General features: G+C 51.9%; 4 protein-coding genes across 6 annotated transcripts; 2 read left to right on the top strand and 2 right to left on the bottom strand.

Annotated features, from left to right (window-relative positions):
- The first annotated feature begins 77 nt into the window (after nucleotides 1-77).
- Nucleotides 78-8110, top strand: SLC37A4 (solute carrier family 37 member 4). 2 transcript variants are annotated; one of them, XM_010403768.1, is made up of 9 exons: nucleotides 78-261; nucleotides 369-601; nucleotides 1943-2186; nucleotides 3450-3608; nucleotides 3980-4065; nucleotides 4659-4772; nucleotides 5055-5120; nucleotides 6210-6348; nucleotides 6636-8110. In XM_010403768.1, the coding sequence occupies exons 1-9, from the start codon at nucleotides 114-116 to the stop codon at nucleotides 6800-6802; spliced, it is 1356 nt and encodes a 451-aa protein (XP_010402070.1). In that variant the 5' UTR covers nucleotides 78-113; the 3' UTR covers nucleotides 6803-8110. The 2 variants fall into 2 exon arrangements, with proteins under 2 accessions (XP_010402070.1, XP_010402071.1); XM_010403769.1 differs by lacking the exon at nucleotides 5055-5120.
- Nucleotides 8111-8218: 108 nt separating this feature from the next.
- TRAPPC4 (trafficking protein particle complex subunit 4) lies at nucleotides 8219-9997 on the bottom strand. The gene is made up of 5 exons (XM_039564859.1): nucleotides 9770-9997; nucleotides 9515-9689; nucleotides 9337-9440; nucleotides 9116-9242; nucleotides 8219-8698 (listed from the first exon to the last, which is right to left on the bottom strand). Exons 1-5 carry the CDS (start codon nucleotides 9942-9944, stop codon nucleotides 8620-8622), a joined length of 660 nt encoding a protein of 219 aa, XP_039420793.1. The 5' UTR covers nucleotides 9945-9997; the 3' UTR covers nucleotides 8219-8619.
- Nucleotides 9994-11883, top strand: RPS25 (ribosomal protein S25). The gene is made up of 5 exons (XM_039564860.1): nucleotides 9994-10102; nucleotides 10261-10356; nucleotides 10742-10925; nucleotides 11307-11405; nucleotides 11801-11883. Exons 1-4 carry the CDS (start codon nucleotides 10100-10102, stop codon nucleotides 11399-11401), a joined length of 378 nt encoding a protein of 125 aa, XP_039420794.1. The 5' UTR covers nucleotides 9994-10099; the 3' UTR covers nucleotides 11402-11405; nucleotides 11801-11883.
- A 297-nt stretch (nucleotides 11884-12180) lies between these two features.
- On the bottom strand, nucleotides 12181-15388 carry CENATAC (centrosomal AT-AC splicing factor). 2 transcript variants are annotated; one of them, XM_039564858.1, is made up of 9 exons: nucleotides 15071-15388; nucleotides 14801-14966; nucleotides 14664-14726; nucleotides 14435-14499; nucleotides 14180-14285; nucleotides 13794-13824; nucleotides 13323-13406; nucleotides 12958-13101; nucleotides 12181-12514 (listed from the first exon to the last, which is right to left on the bottom strand). In XM_039564858.1, the coding sequence occupies exons 1-8, from the start codon at nucleotides 15358-15360 to the stop codon at nucleotides 12965-12967; spliced, it is 942 nt and encodes a 313-aa protein (XP_039420792.1). In that variant the 5' UTR covers nucleotides 15361-15388; the 3' UTR covers nucleotides 12181-12514; nucleotides 12958-12964. The 2 variants fall into 2 exon arrangements, with proteins under 2 accessions (XP_039420792.1, XP_039420790.1); XM_039564856.1 differs by having other exon boundaries at nucleotides 12969-13101.
- Between the last annotated feature and the right edge of the window lie 1892 nt (nucleotides 15389-17280).

The raw sequence follows: 17280 nt of genomic DNA, 5'->3' as shown, positions 1-17280 counted from the left end.
TTGTGTGCCGGGAGCTGCGGGCGGGGCCGGGGCGGGACTTCCGCGGGCGGGGCGGGGCCGTGCCCTGGCCCGGTGCGGCCCGGCCGGGGCGGCCCCGCGGGGAGCGCGGCGCGATGGCGGCCGGCGGCTACGGGCGGTACCGGGCCGTGATCTTCGCGGCCATGTTCGTGGGGTACACGCTGTATTACTTCAACCGTAAAACCTTCTCGTTTGTCATGCCCGCCGTCATGGCCGAGGTGCCGCTGGGGAAGGACGACCTGGGTGAGTGTCGGTCCCGGGCCCCGCCGCCCCGCCGGCCCCCGCCGCCCCGCCGGCCCGGAGGTGGCCGTGCCGCGGGCTGAGGCACCCCCGGGCTCTGCCCGCCGCAGGTCTTATCACCAGCAGCCAGTCTGCAGCCTACGCCATCAGCAAGTTCATCAGCGGCGTCCTTTCGGACCAGATGAGTGCCCGCTGGCTCTTCTCCTCCGGCCTCCTCATGGTGGGCTTGGTCAACGTGGTCTTCTCCTGGAGCTCCACCGTCGTGGCCTTCGCCGGGCTCTGGTTCCTCAACGGCCTGGCCCAGGGACTGGGCTGGCCGCCCTGCGGGAAGATCCTGCGGAAGGTGAGTGCTGGGAAAGGTGGGGGAACTTGCCGCTGCTCTCTTGACCTGTCCTGGCATCAGGGCTGTGCAGACCATGCTTGCTCAGAATCCAGGGGGACTTGCAGCTTTTCCCACTCCCTTCCAGCCAAGGAGGTCTAGAGCACTATCTGCATTCTGCTGCCTGTGGAACAAGTTTCTGTGCACGGGGATCCGCTTATTCTAGCAAAGATTCAGTCTGTAGCCCTTGCCCCTGTGTGCCTTGAATCTAGCTCAGTTCGGTGAGTAACATCTCCTGGTAGCAGAGTTCTGCCTTGTAGAGACGGACTTTGTTGGAATTAAGTATTTTAGGTGTGGACACACACGACTGCTTGTCTGCTGCTGCAAGTCAGGTTTTGCTGTGGGTCGGGGGCAGTGAGCACAGTTCCATCTGCACGCTTGGGCAGCTCAGGAATTCCAAGTCACAGGTGGTTCAGACTCAGGAATTCCAAGTCACATCTTACCCAGAAAACTGGGTAAGATGGAGGAACAGCGTGAAATGAATCTTCAAGCTGTGTGTACTTGGGGTTTGTGACAATCTAAAAGGAACAGATTGATTTTTCCCTAGGACAGAAGGAAAGGAGGTTGGTCAGCTTTATGCTGATCCCTCATGGAAGATGTAAAATCCAGGAATGAATGTACTGCATGTACTGGTGGGGTGGGGTGGGGAAGAGATAAACAACTTCGATGCCCTTCTGCGAGGCACCTAGCCTCCCCTAACTGACAAGGAGAGGGCTGTCCAGGACAGTTGAATGCACAGAAAAGAAGGGCCCAAATAACAGAAATATCAGCCATGGTGTTTTCTGAAGATGTTTATGAATGTAGATCTCAGACATTTTCCTGCTGACAAGAACCACCCAAGTGGTTCTGGCTCCGAGTGCTCATTGCAATGTGGAGTCCATCATGTCTGATACTTAATGCAAAAGCAAGTCCTAAAGTTACCCTGTGACTCTCTGCGTATCCATCCAAGTTCCTGAGCCAGCAGACCTCTCCAGGAGGACCCTGTTCCTAGCAAGTGAGTACGCAGAACCATGTGCTCTTAAGCTTGCCTCTCCTGCCCCACGTCTCAGTTTCATGGTCTGTAAATGGAAATAGCTTTGAGCTGGCTCACGGTGTGAGCACCTGTCAAGCTCTTACAGCTGACGCTTGAGTAACATTTGGAGTTCCCTGCATGACTAAAGTATGGAGGTGGGGGTGTTCCCTCTACCTGCTTTTGGAGTTCTGTGTCTGAATTGCCCCAACCTCACATCATGGGCCTCAAGGGAGGGTTTTCAGGTGTGCTGTCACTCTCTTACACTTCATGCTGTTTGTCTTGTTGTTGCACAGTGGTTTGAGCCCTCTCAGTTTGGGACTTGGTGGGCAATCCTGTCTACAAGCATGAACTTGGCTGGAGGCTTAGGTCCCATTGTTGCTGCTCTCGTGTCTATGAACTACGATTGGCGCAAGACTTTGTCCTTCTCTGGCTTCACCTGCGTGGTTGTCTCTTTTGTTTGCCTTGTCCTGGTTAAAAATGAGCCATCAGATGTTGGGCTGCCCAACATTGAACAAGGAGCCAAGAAAGGGAAGAAAGGTGAGCATGTGACTTCCATGCAAGCAGGCAGCCGCAGGAGAAGGTGCGGTGCCTTCTGTCTGTATTCTGGTACAGATGTGTTGTTCTCACATACTGACACCCTCATCCTCCCCAATTTCTGAAATCACAGCTTGGCAGACATGTGGTTAAGGGGTTGATTTTGGCAGCTTTATTCTGGTAATTGAAGGTAGAAATGGTATAAACCAAGGCCCACTGTGATCTTGTGGGAAGCGGCTGATGTAGGGATTCCTGAGAATGTGACAGAGCAGGGGAAAAGCCTGCTGTTAGCCCTCTGTTAGCCTTGCTCCTTAGCCTGCCAGCAGCCTATCTGTGTGTTGCTGAGATGCTCACAGCTGGCTCTCCCTGTATATGTCACATCTTCCTGCTACCAGCATCCCTGTTTTCTTGGAGCCTTGTGTGTTTAGGTTGCGAATGCAGTTTTGGTGGGGTGGTGGAGAGAGAAGTAGTACAACAGCAGGGAATGCTTCCTTAAGCCTGACCTTCTGCTCCTCCGCTTTGGCAGCAGACGGGCAGTTCTCCCCTCACCCCACCTTAGGCTCTCTTGACCCCTGGCTCACGATGGACTCTGCTCAGTGTTTCTGTCCTAACCTATGACATCTAGTTAGTAAATGTTTGTTCAGACCACTGAGTGTAGTGCTTCTCTGAAAGCAGAACATGTAGATGAGAATTGCAACACAGGTTTTCAGTAGGATTTTAAGGGCCAGTGGAAACTCAGCCTATGTTCCATGCTGTCCCATGCTGCCTGTGCTGCCAGACTTGACCCCTTTGCATAAGGAAAGAATATTGTTTCCCTGGAGCATTATCTGGGGAGAGCAAGTCTGTTGGTGTTCCTGGAAGACTGATGCAAAAGTCAAGGTAGAATCTGAAAGTCAGCATCTTTGTTTGGGTCTGTGCAGTGGCTTTCACAGGCACAGCTTAAAAATGCTCCCTAAGAATCTGGAGGTAATTTTTCTAACAAGCTGTGTGAAGGATTTATTGGCAACTGCAATACAGAAAATTACTGGGAGTAGTGTTTTGATTATTCTTTTCAAATCTTTAATGAATGTGGGATAAAATGACAGAAATTATTCTGAAATCACCAGAACAAGGGGGAGGTAGAGCCATTCGCTACCATTCAGCAGCTGTGAATACCTCCCTGTGTGGGGATGTTCTTGTGCTTGGATCCTGCCTGCAGATCTGTCTGCTGGGCCGCTGGTTGGTGTGCCTTGGGCTGTGGTAACACTCCTCCCAACCTTCCTACAGGTTCCTCCAGCGACAACAGCACCTTGACAGAGCTTCTGCTCTCACCATACCTTTGGGTGCTCTCAACAGGCTACCTGGTCGTTTTTGGAGTGAAAACGTGCTGTACTGACTGGGGACAGCTCTTCCTGATCCAGGAGAGGGGACAGTCCATGCTTGTGGGTAAGATGCAAAACTGCATTGTTAAGCTCTGGGGCTGCAATCTTGGAGGTGTTGCCCAGAGTTCGCCTGGGTAGAGGTCCTTCCACCTGAGGGACTTGTTTGCCCACCTCCTAGCTGTCTGCTTAGATACACATAGGTTTTGAAATAAACCAGTAATGGAGTTACTGCATGCACCAAGCACCCCAGTGCCAGGACTTTCCTGGGACTGCCAGACAGGCATTCCTGAGCAGGGATGAGCCAGAGGGTTGTGTCCAGCAGAGCTGCTCAAGTGCTCTGTGAGCTTACAGCAGTGGGGCTGGTCTGGAGCCCACAGCAGCTTTTCTGTTTTGACCAAATCTGATGGACCATTCTTTGCTTCATCTGTGTTCTAGGCAGTTCCTACATGAGTGCCTTGGAGATTGGGGGCCTGGTGGGAAGCATTGCTGCTGGATACCTTTCTGATAGAGCAGTAGCAAAAGTAAGTCGTGTGCACCCTCGGGCACGCTGGGCAGGTAACACGGTGGCAATCTGAGCTTCTTCACTGAGGTGCTCAGGCAGGGTGCTGTCCCTGTGAGCACAGCAGAGAAACCAGCCCATACTCAGTTCTGCCATGGGCATGGGCACAGCTGCTGAACACTCCAGAAGGTGCTGGAGAACAGATGCACTGATGTTAGGGGTTGCAGTATGCCTGTCATGTTTGAGATATTTAATCTGTTTTTAATTTTTTTGCTTTACTGTGGTCTCCAGATTCTCGTTTTGAAGAACTGGTTGCTGATAGTTTTCTTCTGGCTGGAAAAAAAAACCCCACATTAAAATCCAGGAGTGGGATCTAGAGCCAAATTCAGGGTGGAAGTGGTTGATAACTGAAGTATCGTTCATCACTAAGAGCTTTTGTTTAGCACAGTTTGACTGTGGGCAGCCCTTAAACCACACTAACAAGGTGTGCCAACAGATGTGCTGTTGATGGGCCATCCATATTTCTGACTGGGCTGTGGATGGCGTTAGTCACTACAAGTATAAAAGAAAGTGCCTCCAGTTTGTGACTCTCAGCTGTCCTTCCTTGTGTCACAGGTGGGTCTGTCAAGCTATGGGAATCCTCGGCATGCGTTGCTGCTTTCCATGATGGCTGGGATGTGTGTGTCCATGTTCCTCTTTCGGGTCACAGTCACAGGTGACTCTCCCAAGGTAATTCACATGCAGCAGCTGGCCATCAGTTATAAGGATAGCTCTGGAATGGGGCGGGTTTGATGACAGGGAGCATGATGGTTTTCTTCACCATTCCCAAGGGTTTCTTTGTTTGCACTATGGAGAAGCACTGACTTAGCCTGGCTTGGGGTGCTCCTGCTGTCCTGTTGTTGCAGGCAGCCTGCCTTCTCAGCTTTGCATTAGATGTGACTTGCACCTGTCCTCATGCTTGCTAAATAAATAAAACTTCTTTCCTCCTTTCGTTTTTTTCTTCTTCTTCAGGAAAACCACTTCTGGACTGTAGCCTTGCAACCTCTAGCTGATCTTACAGGCCTAAAAGAACATGAGGTTTCTGCTTGCATTTTTTCTCCCTCTTCCTGTTTCTTCTTTCCCTGGTCTGCCTTACTCCTATCCTGAGAGGTTGGTTAGCACCTCAGAACTTAGAACCAGGGCATTGAGAAGAGATTACTGTAAGTTTGGTAAAAGCAACATTTTCTTACGATAGTTTGAGTGCACTAACTGACTTCAAAACGTCTAACTATGTAACTGTTTAAGTTTTATACAGAAGGGTCTGAGGACTTCTGTTCATCATATAGCCACCTAAGGGGTCTTGTGGGTGAGATCAGAAAGAATTATTCTGCTCTGGCAGATGCATTCTTACTTAGTTTCTGGCAAGTGTTTTCCTAACCCGTTTCTGTTTCACATCTGGAAAATAAGATGGTGTAGGGTATGCCCAGCCACTGCTGCCACAGTTGGCACTTACTTCTTCCTGGGCTTTTTGAAATGGTGTTTGCAGTTCTAAAAGCATGCTGTAACATGGAGGTGTTACTTATCCTTCGTTGTGCAAACAAGAGACTGATAATTCTGGGCCAGATAGGTTTCTTAGAGCATAAGCTAACACTGAAGTTCAGACTGTTGGGGTTTTTTTGTGGGTTTTTTTGATGGTTTTTTTTGGTTTCTCAGTTTAGTAACATAGAGGTTATCAGAGAGAGGTGTCTCACAAATAAACATGCTCTGATCAGTCCCATGCATCTAAACTGAGAAAAGCTTTCAGTTGGTAGCTCCAGGATTGTTTATGAAAGCAACCTGATTCGCAGTTCTTTCCTGCGATTTCACAGGCTCATTGCCCTTCTCTCTTTAATGTTCTGTTTCTTGCAAATCAGCACGGGATGTGCTACATGGTGTGGGGGGCAGAATTGTGGGAAGGAGAGCTTGCACTGGCCAGCAAGACGGGGTGGTGGAGATGCAGCTGGGCTTTATGGATGTGGGGTCTCTACAGGCTTGAGCTCTTCTGGCTGCAGGCTGGGGAGCTGGTGTCAGCCTGAAAATGTCAGAACTCCCTGGCCCTGTGTATGGAATCTGAGAATTGTCAACAGTTGCTAACTGACAGTGGTGAGATTCACAGATCCTGTTTCTGATTTTAACTTACTTTGACAGCTGTGGATTCTGACTCTGGGAGCTGTGTTTGGGTTCTCCTCGTATGGGCCGATTGCCCTCTTTGGGGTCATAGCCAACGAAAGTGCCCCTGCCAACCTGTGCGGCACCTCCCATGCCATAGTGGCCCTCATGGCCAATGGTAAGTAATACCCGTTTCCCCAAAAAACAAACAAAACCCATGCACGTTCTTGATGAAGCGTGGTCTGTCCCCTGGGTGCCAAGTTACTGATCGTGGGAAGCCACCTAAGGAGCGAGATAATGGAGCTGGAAGCCTCAGGGATGCTTCGTGCTGTGCCTGACAGGTTTTGCGTTGTGCTTTAAGTTCAAACCAGGCCTGAGGAATGTTTATATATGCTAAACCAGGTACTGGTAGATAATATGGGAGTGCACAAGTGTTGTTAGCTTTCTGTTTGTGTTTTGTTACAGTTGGAGGCTTCCTGGCTGGACTGCCTTTCAGTACAATTGCCAAGCACTACAGCTGGGCTACAGCCTTCTGGGTAGCTGAAGTCACCTGTATCGCTGGCACGGTGGCTTTCTTCTTTCTACGAAACATCCGCACCAAGATGGGCCGGATTTCCAGGAAGGCTGACTGAGGATAAGCTGCTTGGTGGAAGGGATGTTCCCACGCTGACGTGAATGATGCTCGTTTTTGTTTAACTGGCCTAGAAGTGAGTTTACCTATTGCTACAACCTAGATAAAAATGTCTCAATTTCTCATCCAGTGTCAGGTTCCAGAGGGCACAAGGTTCCTGCTACTGATCACTTTTTCCCTCAAGATGTGATAATTCACCTAGTTTACATTTGCAATGATTTTACTGTACCTCTTCCTCACAGCACTGTTAGTGAAGCAAGCAGGCTCTGCAGTCTGAGCTTCCCCACTACAAGTGGTCTGAAATGACTGGCTTCAGGTGCACTTACCTCTAGTTTTGTCATTATTGTTTGTCTCAGCCATTAACTGAGACATTAATCAGTTCAGCTTCACTGCTCAGGGGCCCTGAACTGAGCCTTTGCCACCTGCATCCGTCCCATCCAGCTGTCCTAAGTACAGCTGTCCCAGGTCACTTCAGCATGAGCTCTGTGTGTGCTCAGCCACACGACAGCAACAGAGCAGGGAATGGTGACATCTGGCCTGCTTTGACAGCAGCAAGGCTTTAGCTGTACCTGGGGTTAGTTGCTAGGAGCAATGGAGTGTGTTGCTGTGGACAAGTGGAACAGCAGGACAAGCTGCAGCAGGGCTCTCTGCAGCATTTGGATATAGGCATGCTCCCTGGGAATTCGTTTAGAGAAGCTCCTTCTAGTGAACTGATCCCACGTGGTGCAATGTCTGTGTGCAGTGTTAATGATTTACAAAGCAGGCAGCTGCTGCCAAGGCAGCTCGTAGCCAGTGCTCTGCAAATCTGCCAGGAAAACTATCCCAGCAGAAAGAATTGCAACAGCAGCCACCACCACCCCACAATTTCTGCAGCTGGGTTTCGTGATAACCCACATTTCGAGCACTGGCTTGTATTTTTTCAGTACAAGGTGTGAAGACTGGGGTGGTTTTGGTCAAGAGTTGCGTCTCTCACAGCTGCACGCAGGGGTTTGGGCTGCCTCTGAGTCAGCCTTAGCAGAGCCATCACTGACAGCAGTCAGGCCCGGCACCCTGCAGTAAGTACACTCAGGTTTTTAACCAGGATTTTGTTGAATACTCTTGTTTTTTCCCAAAAGGATTTACTGCTTTAGGGTCCTGAAAGAGGCAAATTCAACTCGTAAAGAGCCTGCATGCAGGTATTTTGCTGAATACCTTGGTTGCAAGAGTAGTTAGCTAGCCTTAATTAAAAAAATGGAAGTGAATTGCATTTTGTACTTAATTACATGATCCTCTTCTATATGTGAAATAAAAATGGAGCAGTGTCACAAGGGCCCTGGTTGTCTTATGGAGAGTGGTGCAAGCAAAACCACCCCAACCCACTTATCCTCTTGAGGGGCCACCGGCACAAATGTCCCTGTCAACAGAAAGCAAGCAGCCATTTGCCTCATTAATAAACACTTATTACTTCTATACAGAAACCCTCTGCAAGACCGTAAGTTAGAGCTATACAGGAAAAATACATATGTACATTTATGACAGGAATGAAAAGCACTGACTGTGGTAAGGCCACAGACCTGCACCTTCTCCTTCACCCAAGTGCAGCGGAGCTGCAACAGGAATAAGGAAGGCCCTGTGGCCCGGTGTAAACAGTGCTAAGGAATCTGTTTAAGGTAAGTTTCCCAACAAAGGGGATAAACCGGTATTTTGGGAGATACTGAAGCACGTTTTGGGGATGTGCAGTCTCTGCTGTGGAGAGGGGAGCTTTGTGAGAGGCCAGCCAGGGAAGAGAGAGGCCCTGCTCTTCAGACGAATGAATCTGTGCAACAGGCAAGGCTTTCTCTATGATCCAGGTCCGAAGGGTCCAGCTTTCTCTGCCACCTCCAGAGCAAGCTTCAAGTTCTGATCAAACAACTCGCACCTGAAACAATCAGAAAAGCAAAAGGGATGACTTTTACCTACAGAAGCGAGTTAACAAAGCTAACAAAGGATCTCCACATCCTTTGGCTCTGCATCCTTCAAGGAGAGATTCAGGAAGTTATGACACAGCAACGTGACTGCTGTCGAGGTCTGACTTGGTCCTTAATTAAGATTAAAGCTTCTTGTATGGATCTGAACAGATGGTAGGACAGCAGGGTTTGTGCCAAGGAAGTGCAGCTCCCAATTCCCCAGCAGAGCCAGCACTGGTCTGTGTCCTCTCTCTGCAGCAGTGTGCTGTGGCTTGCTTCCCCTTCCCTCAGCCAGTTTTGCTACTTAAGGACTGTCAGCATTTGCTACTGCGTAGGTAGAAAGCAATGAGGGGTTGCAGCCAGGTTACTAGAAGTGGGCTTCTCCTTACCTTATTGGCATCTCCAGGGAGTAGAAAGGATTCTTCAGAGCGAAGTCTGAGTAAATCTCATAGATTTTGCGGAGAAGAGCATCTATCCCTGTCTGCCTTGGGTCAGCCAGAACCATGAATTTGATCCCTGGAGCCATAATGCCAGGAGCATAAGGAAGGCCAAGCACAGAGACAGCCCTGGCAAAGCCAAGGGGTGCCGGGTGCCCAGGGCCCGATGGTACCTGTCAGTGTCTGGAAGCAGTGCAACTTGAAGGTGTCGGTCTCCAGCATCTCGATCCCGGAGCTCCCAACTTCAGGTGACAGCTGTGACCCGATGGCAAACAGCCTGTGGGGACAGGCCCCTCAGCACCCCTCACCGCCCGTGCCACCCCCATCCCGTCACGGCCCACCCTGACTCACGAGTGGAACATGGAGGCCAGCATAAGCTTCTCGTTGGAGGAGAGCCGGTGGCGGCCGAAGCGGATGGACACCGGGTAGTTGGCGGGGTTACCCAGGAACTCCAGCACGTCCTTCCCGTCCGCCGTGAAGCGGCCGTTGACCTCGGCGCCGTTGATGGCGAGCACGGCGTGACCCACTGCGGGGACAGCGGCGTCAGTCGCTCAGTCAATAAGCCCGGCCCGGCCCGGCCCGCCCGGCCCTTCCCACCCGCCGCACCGCGGATGCCGTCCCGCTGCCCGAAGGCGACGACGACGCGCTCGTCGTGCGGGCGTAGGACGAGATCTAGCGGAAAGCTGAACGTCTTCTCGGTGTCGGCGCGGGGCGCGTAGTGGTCCAGCTGGTAGATGAGGCCGCCCGCCTTGTTAACCACGTAGACGCTGAAGATCGCCATGGCGCAGCGCCCCGGCAGCAGCACCGCCCTTCCGCCCCGGCAGCGCCGCCGCGCCCGCCCCGGCAGTGACGTCCGGCCCGCCCGGGGCCCGCCCCCGCCCCACGCCGGGCTCTTCCTTTCTCGCCGACATCTTGCGGAGCAGCCGCGGCCGCATCATGGTGAGTGGGGCCGGGCCGGGGGGCGGCTGGCGAGCCGGGCCGGGGCCCCCAGGAGACACTGGCGGTTCCCGGAGCGGGGCGGGAACCCCTTGCGGGCATCTCGAGGGGGCGGCCCCGCGCCTCGCCCTTCACCCCCCATCCTTCTCACCCTCTCGCAGCCGCCCAAAGACGACAAGAAGAAGAAGGACGCGGGCAAGTCCGCCAAGAAGGACAAGGACCCGGTCAACAAATCCGGCGGCAAAGCCAAGAAGAAGGTGGGAGTCGGCGGGGCTGAGGGCTCGGGGGGCTCGGGGATCCCCGGGCCTGGCGCGTGGGCAGCGTGGCCGGGCCCCGGGAGCCTTGTGAAGGCGGGGCGGGCGTCCTGTTAGAGGAGCCAGCTCTTTATCTGCCAGCAAGGTGTACATAATAGCTTTAAGCCCGAGTAACAGAAGGCTTTAGTCCTTTTATTTTTAGATACTGCAGGTATTATCTGCAGCACGTTCATTTACAAAGGCGCTTTTGTGCATCTCATTAGTCCTTTAGTTTTGGATGTGATACGGACACATTTGATGGTGCAGTTCTCGGGGTATCCTTTAGTTTGTTTTGTTCTTGCTTACAGGATGGCTTAGGGGGCATTGTTTTTTCTCTCTTTTCAAGTAGAAGTGGTCCAAGGGGAAAGTGAGAGACAAGTTGAACAACCTTGTCCTGTTTGACAAGGCCACCTATGACAAACTGTGCAAAGAAGTGCCCAACTACAAACTGATCACACCTGCAGTTGTCTCAGAAAGGCTGAAGATTCGAGGCTCCCTGGCTCGGGCTGCCCTCCAGGAGCTGCTCAGCAAAGGTGAGCACTTAAAACTGGAAAAAGCCCAGAAAGCTGCTTGAATTGGCTGTTTGGTTTGCCCAGCAGCTTTCCTGCAGCATCTGAAGTGCTCCATGCGTAAATTGTTTTTGGGGAGCCACTGCCTCAGCTTGCATTTCAGAAGTGCTCCAAAGTATGGAGCTGCAGTTCTGCTTACATATAGGAGCATTGCTGTACTAAGAAAAATGTTGCCAGAAGGGCTGGGCTGTGATGTAACGGCAGCCAGATGGGAATGAAAGACTTGCATGAGCTGCTACACCCTAGTAGTTCCTCTTGTATGTTGCCCTGCCTCTCTAGGAGGGACCTCAGCATCCCTGGCATCTGTCAGTACATGCACACTGACATAATTTTGGTTTTTTATAGGGTTGATCAAACTGGTGTCCAAGCACCGAGCCCAAGTGATCTATACCCGAAACACGAAAGGCGGAGACGCGCCTGCTGCAGGGGAGGACGCATAGTGAGGTGAGACCGGGTGCTGAGGAGCTGAGTTGTGCTGTCAGGAGCTAATGGACAGCTATACAATGTGTAATGAGCAACTTCCACATGGCTGTGGTGGGCTGTTCTTCCAGAGACTCCAAAAATATTTTGCTCGCATCCTGAGCAACTTCCTGGGGGAACATAACTGGAAACATCGCTTCTCCAGAATTAAAGAGCGATTTCTGATTTTGTCTCTGTGCCCATTGCATGGGGAAAGCATCATTTGTTCCCCTTGCTGCAGGGCAAATGGACACTTGTCCTCCCTGCTCTCATAGGGCACCATGGCCAGGTGTTCCTGCGGGAACAAAACTGTCAAACTGTTTACTTTGTGCTAGCCTGCTTTGACCTGGTTTTCTGATTGGGGACTTCTTGCTTTGCAGGTTCACCAGTGACTTCGTCAACAATGCGTCATACGTAATGCACACAATAAAATTACTGATTATAATATTTCTTGCATTTTCAAGAATGCGTATGTTTCATTACTGATGCATTATTGATAGCGAATTCTAGTAGAGGTCATGGCTGTTGTCCTCTACCAGCTGGTTTTTGCCTTTTATTAGTGTTACAAATGCATTGATAAAAGGGAAGAAACTTCTGCATCACCTACAGCAGCCAGTGATATTAGCCCATGTAAAGGATGAATGTTAGAATGAAGGAAAGCAATACAAATTTGAATGAAAATATCAGGCACCTGGCATTGGTTGCCTGCAGGGTGGACCCTGCATTTGAAATGAGTTTCAGTTGGTTTACAAACACAGAAGCATTTAAAAAAAAAAAAGTTTATTTCTCTGAAAATTCTTTCTTTAATGGGATGTTCCACGTCAGCATAGGCCACTGGCATCACTTGCTGTATAGAGTAGGCTTTCTGGTAGTGAAGATAGGGCATCCACAGGAGCCTGTCCTTGCTGGCAGGACCTGACTTTGTGTGGCTTTAGACGTGATGCTGAGATGGACACTGTGTCCTTACAGGGCAGTCAGCAACAAAACTGCAGCTACCTACAGTCAGCCTTTCCACAGCAGCGCTGGGTGTCTGGTGTTCCTCATCTGATCACCTTTTTTTCTTCTTTTCCCCTGATTCAGTTCTAAACTGATGCCTGAAAGAAAGCATAGAAGTCAGACTGCAGTAGCCTTTAGACAGAGATAATGGAACACTTTCCTCGAAAAAGGAAGTGCTGTACATAGTGTTTTAGCAAGGAAGCTCCCTCAATATTTTTGTTACCTCAGTGAGTGGTAGCTCCAGCTAGCTGACAGAGTTCTGGCACATTAAAAGGTGCCAGTGGGACAGTATGTGGGTCTGAAAGGTGAACCACACAAAATGAGGCAGATGCCTTCATGTGTGCAGCATGCTTCACCTCATAAGCCATGTGTGTGCTGCTCTAGGACAAGAATGATACTCTGCCTGGATTAAGCACTGTGTGGCATAACTCGTATGGCAGGATGTTTCCTTATGCTTGCTGCTACCTCCGAGCCTGCTGCATGAATAGCTTGCATGGACAGAAGCCATGGACTCTCCCCCCTGGCATCCATCTGTGCTTGCCTGAAGCTCACCGGGACTGCCACCTCCTGCCGTGATTCCATACACGCCCAAAGGAAGGGAGCCAGCTGTCACTTGTCTGAGAGGTATGGTCAAAGTTGGCACCAACTCGCTCCACCGGGAGCTTTTTCAGCTTCTGCTTCTCCTCTGAAAAATATAAAATACAGTTGTAGAGTGGTTTGGGTTGGAAGGGAACTTAAGGATCACGTTGCTGCAATGCCCAGCACTATGGATGGGGACACTTTGCCTAGGCCGGGTTGCTCAAAAGCCCAAATACTTTTTTCAGCAAAAGTTTTTCAAATTGTTTTTGGTTCTCTAGCATGGTAAAGTGACTGTAAGGTTAACTAAAAGGTCTGTGAGCTGCTCACTGTGTTTGAGAAATTCCTCATAGGAAGGTCCGATTTGTTGTTTACTTCCATCTTCTTCCTCTGATAGCCATGGAGGTTTTGCTCCTAGAAGTCACAGGAAATACTTACTTAGCCACTGACGTTATCCTAAACTGTGACAGGAAAAAGTGTTCCCTCTTCCCCCCGTCTGCTGCTTGCTCTACCAAGCAAATGACGACATGAACTCTTGAGTGTTCTGAGAAAAAGGAGCTGGCTTCCTCAGTTAAGGCCATGGCAGATCACACCCCGAATCATACAATCCCCACAGCAGCAGCATCAACAGTTTTTACAATGCTGAAGTGTTTTCTTCTCCTCTAGTATGTCAAATATTGCCAAAAGAGTGAGCACTTCCTGGTTATGCTGCAACTGCTTCAAAACTGCTTTGCGTTATCCCTGTGACATTTGCAAGCCATGAGGCAGCAACCCAGTGAGTCATGATGCAGGTGCACTTGCCTGTGTGGACATTTCCTTTTCCTTCTGTTTCCTGTTAATAGGAACATAAAATGCTTATGAGAATCTTATGTTTAAGAGTATCTCTGAACAGAAGAACATTATCTTCATTCCCTTCCAGAATCAAGTTCTATTACAAAAAGGCAGAGGAAAGCTCTTCTCTACTTTTCTTTAAAAGGATGTTTGGTTGTTTTTTCTTCACAGCATACTAAAGAATGTTTGCTTAATGAAAGTTAAACCTGGGTAACTGAAACTGAGCTAGCTGCTTGCCCAAATCCACAAAGCTGGTTTTTTTGTGTTGGAGACCACTCCTTATTCTGCTCTGTGATATGTGCTGTAGGTGATGTGCAGTTGAATCGAAGTCACACTCGCTAGCCAGTCGCCCCTACCTGGTGGCCAATGAAGGTCAGAACCTGGCTTGATTCCATCCAGGCTAAATCAGGTCCTGTCTGCATTCTGCTCGGGCCAGGCTGTTCTGCAGCACAAGGGCTGTCCCTGAAATAAGAGGCCGGTGCTTACCGTAGTGCAGACAAAAAGTTTGCAAAAGATTTGCAAGATCCTGGTAATGCTAGTGTCAAACTGCCCCCGTGTTGGGTGCTTTGAGCAGGGATGCATCAGCCACTGCTAAGGAAAGCGGCGCTTACCGTTCAGGTCCCGCGGGGGGCCTGCAGACAGAAGGTCCTGCACAAAGCTCTGGTTCTCTTTGAAGCTGAGTCAGATTGAGGAAAAAGGAACAATATTTCTGGTACTGAGCCCAGCCTCCACCCACCCGCCCCTAGCTCCTCCCGAGCGCACCCAGGTCCCGGTGGGGATGCGCAGAGCAGTGCCCGGTCCCCGCCAGGGTCCAGCGAGGGCAGGATACAGCTCACCGACCTGGAGCGCAGCCTGCACCGTCTCTCGCTGCCGGCGCTCGGTCTCCCGGATGTCGGCCGCCATCTATGGGGAGAGAGCGGTGAGGCGGGGCCAGCGGAGGCCGGGCCTCCGCCAACGCGGGCAGGTGACCGAGATACCTGGAGGATGCGTTCCTCCTCCCGCCGCTGGTGCTCGCTCAGCGCCTGCTCTAGAGCCTGCGCGAAGCGCTCGTACTCCTCGGCCGGCACCAGGCACCGCTCCCGCAGCGCCGCCTCCGCCCGATTCTCCCGCCAGAACCGCGCCGTCTGCCGGCGGTGCTCGGGCCTGCGGGACACCACGGCACCTTCAGCACCGCCCGCACCCGGCCAAGCGCCGCAGCAGCCTGGCCTGGGGCAGCATCTGCCCTCCCTCCGTTCCTGCCCACGCACCCGGCCAAGTGCCGCAGCAGCCCGGCCTGCAGCAGTGCCCGCCCGCCGCACCGCCTGTCCCTCCGCACGCCGCGCCCGCAGCACGGGCACCACACGCGCCCATCGTGCTCCGCTGGGTCGTAGCGCTGCACGGCCGCGGCCACATCGGCCACAGCCGCCCGCGCCGCCGCCGTCGCCTCCTGCAGCCGAGCCAGCGTCTCCCGCAGCCGCCGGCGATGCCCCGCGCTGTAGAGGTGCCGGCGGCCGGTGAAGGCGCTGCGGCGGCACAGCCCGCAGTAGTGCACGGCCATGGCGCCCGCGCCGCGGAGCGCAGGCGCGGGGCGGGACCGGCCCCTCCGCGCTGAGCATCCCGGGCGGCTCGGCGCTGAGCATCCCGGGCGGCTCGGCGCTGAGCATCCCGGGCGGCTCGGCGCTGAGCATCCCGGGCGGCTCGGCGCTGAGCATCCCGGGCGGCTCCGCGCTGAGCATCCCGGGCGGCTCGGCGCTGAGCATCCCGGGCCCCTCCGCGCTGAGCATCCCGGGCGGCTCCGCGCTGTCGGCCGGCGGAGCGGAGTGCTCCTACTGACTGACTGATTCCCTGCGCGGTCAGGTGTGGCACTGACAGCCGTCTGTATCTCTCTGACGCGTGTCTCATATCCAGAGAAGGGCAACGAAGCTGGTGAAGAGTCTGGAGCGTGTGTCCTACGAGGAGTGGCTGAGGGAGCCGGGATTGTTTAGCCTGGAGGAGGCTCAGGGGTTAGCTTATCACTCTCTACAGCTACTTGAAGGGAGGTTGGAGCCAGGTGGGGGTCGGTCTCTTCTCCCAGGCAGTCAGGGATGAGACAAGAAGACATAGTCTTAAGGTGCACCAGGGGAGGTTTAGGTTGGACCTTAGGAAGAATTTGTTCAGTAAAAGGGTGATTAGATACTGGAATGGGCTGCCCAGGGAGGTGGTAGAGTCCATCCCTGGAGGTGTTTAAGGAAAGACTGGACATGGCTCTTAGTGCCATGGTCTAGCCGACATGGTAGTCTTTGGTTCTAGGTTAGACTCAATGATCTCAGAGGTCTTTTCCAACCTAATTGATTCTGCAACTGCTACAGTGACTCAGGTGATATTAACTACACAGACCTGCCCTGCACGGTAGTTTGTCAGGAAAGCTACCATCCTAGTGTGTGCACTTAGACGTGGTCACATCACTTTAACGTTCTGTTCTTCTACGCTCTCCTGGGCTTGCAGGTGAAAGTAGCTGTCTCAGCCCACTCCCGTGGATCCTTGCCCACTGTTTTTACAGCTGGGCATGTAAAAGCCATATTTCACGGCTTAGAATAGCACTTGCGTGGTAAGGGCTCCTCTCATGTGTTCCTCTGCTCAACCTCTCACCTGCGAGCTGAGACCCTTTGTCAAGGAACAGACGAACCTGCATGTAAGGTGTAGGTATATGCCTTCAGCCAGGCTTATGGCTTCATATGAATGTGCTCTTTGGGGTCTTCTCAGCAAGCCAGAGACACTGTATTTGCTCCTGTTTTTGAAAAATGTTAGGTGCAAGCTCCCCGGAAGATAGGGCAGCTCTATAACTTGGCTTCCAATTCAGAGTTGTTTCTCGAGTCTGGCTTGATGGCTCTGGCATTCCTCAGCCCCTGAAAGCTTTGAATTTGTACAGAGTGACAACTGCTTGTCTGTGGCAACACGAGAGTATCAAGGGTATCATCTCTTGTTTGGGCTTTGCCCAGCCAATGGCATTTGTTTGGAAGCAAGCTCAGTGGATTTGGTGGGGGCCCTTGAGGGATACTGGTCATGCCAAGCAACTGTGGGGTTTATGTATTTTTTTTCCCCCTGTAGTAGAACAGATATTAATTTCCAATTAAGTAAGTGGTCCTTTTTCCTCCTCTTCCTTTTCCCCCTCTTCCTAGTACAGGGTGTACAGTAGATGCCTCCCTTATCACACCAGGCCACTCCTGCTCTGTTGGCATTGCTTCAGTTCCTTGTGCTGCAGTAAATAGCTGATGCTGTATAATACAGACAGAGCTCCCAGGATTTGCATGGGCTGGGGTTAGAAACAATCCTTTCTGTTAAAGAGAGGCAGCAGGGAAAGTACAGGCAGGCTCGATGATAGGGAACACAAGACAGAGATAAGGCTGTGACTGCTGAGAGATGCTTGCTCCATTGGCACAGGACCTGGGGCTGTGTCAGGGTGCCCAGTTATTCCTGCGAATGCCAGCATGTCTTTGAT

The sequence above is a fragment of the Corvus cornix genome, chromosome 24 (assembly GCF_000738735.6).
Source record: "Corvus cornix cornix isolate S_Up_H32 chromosome 24, ASM73873v5, whole genome shotgun sequence".
Lineage (NCBI taxonomy): Eukaryota > Metazoa > Chordata > Aves > Passeriformes > Corvidae > Corvus > Corvus cornix.
Note: the sequence above shows the minus strand (reverse complement) of the source record. Positions and strands in the feature narration are given on the sequence as shown.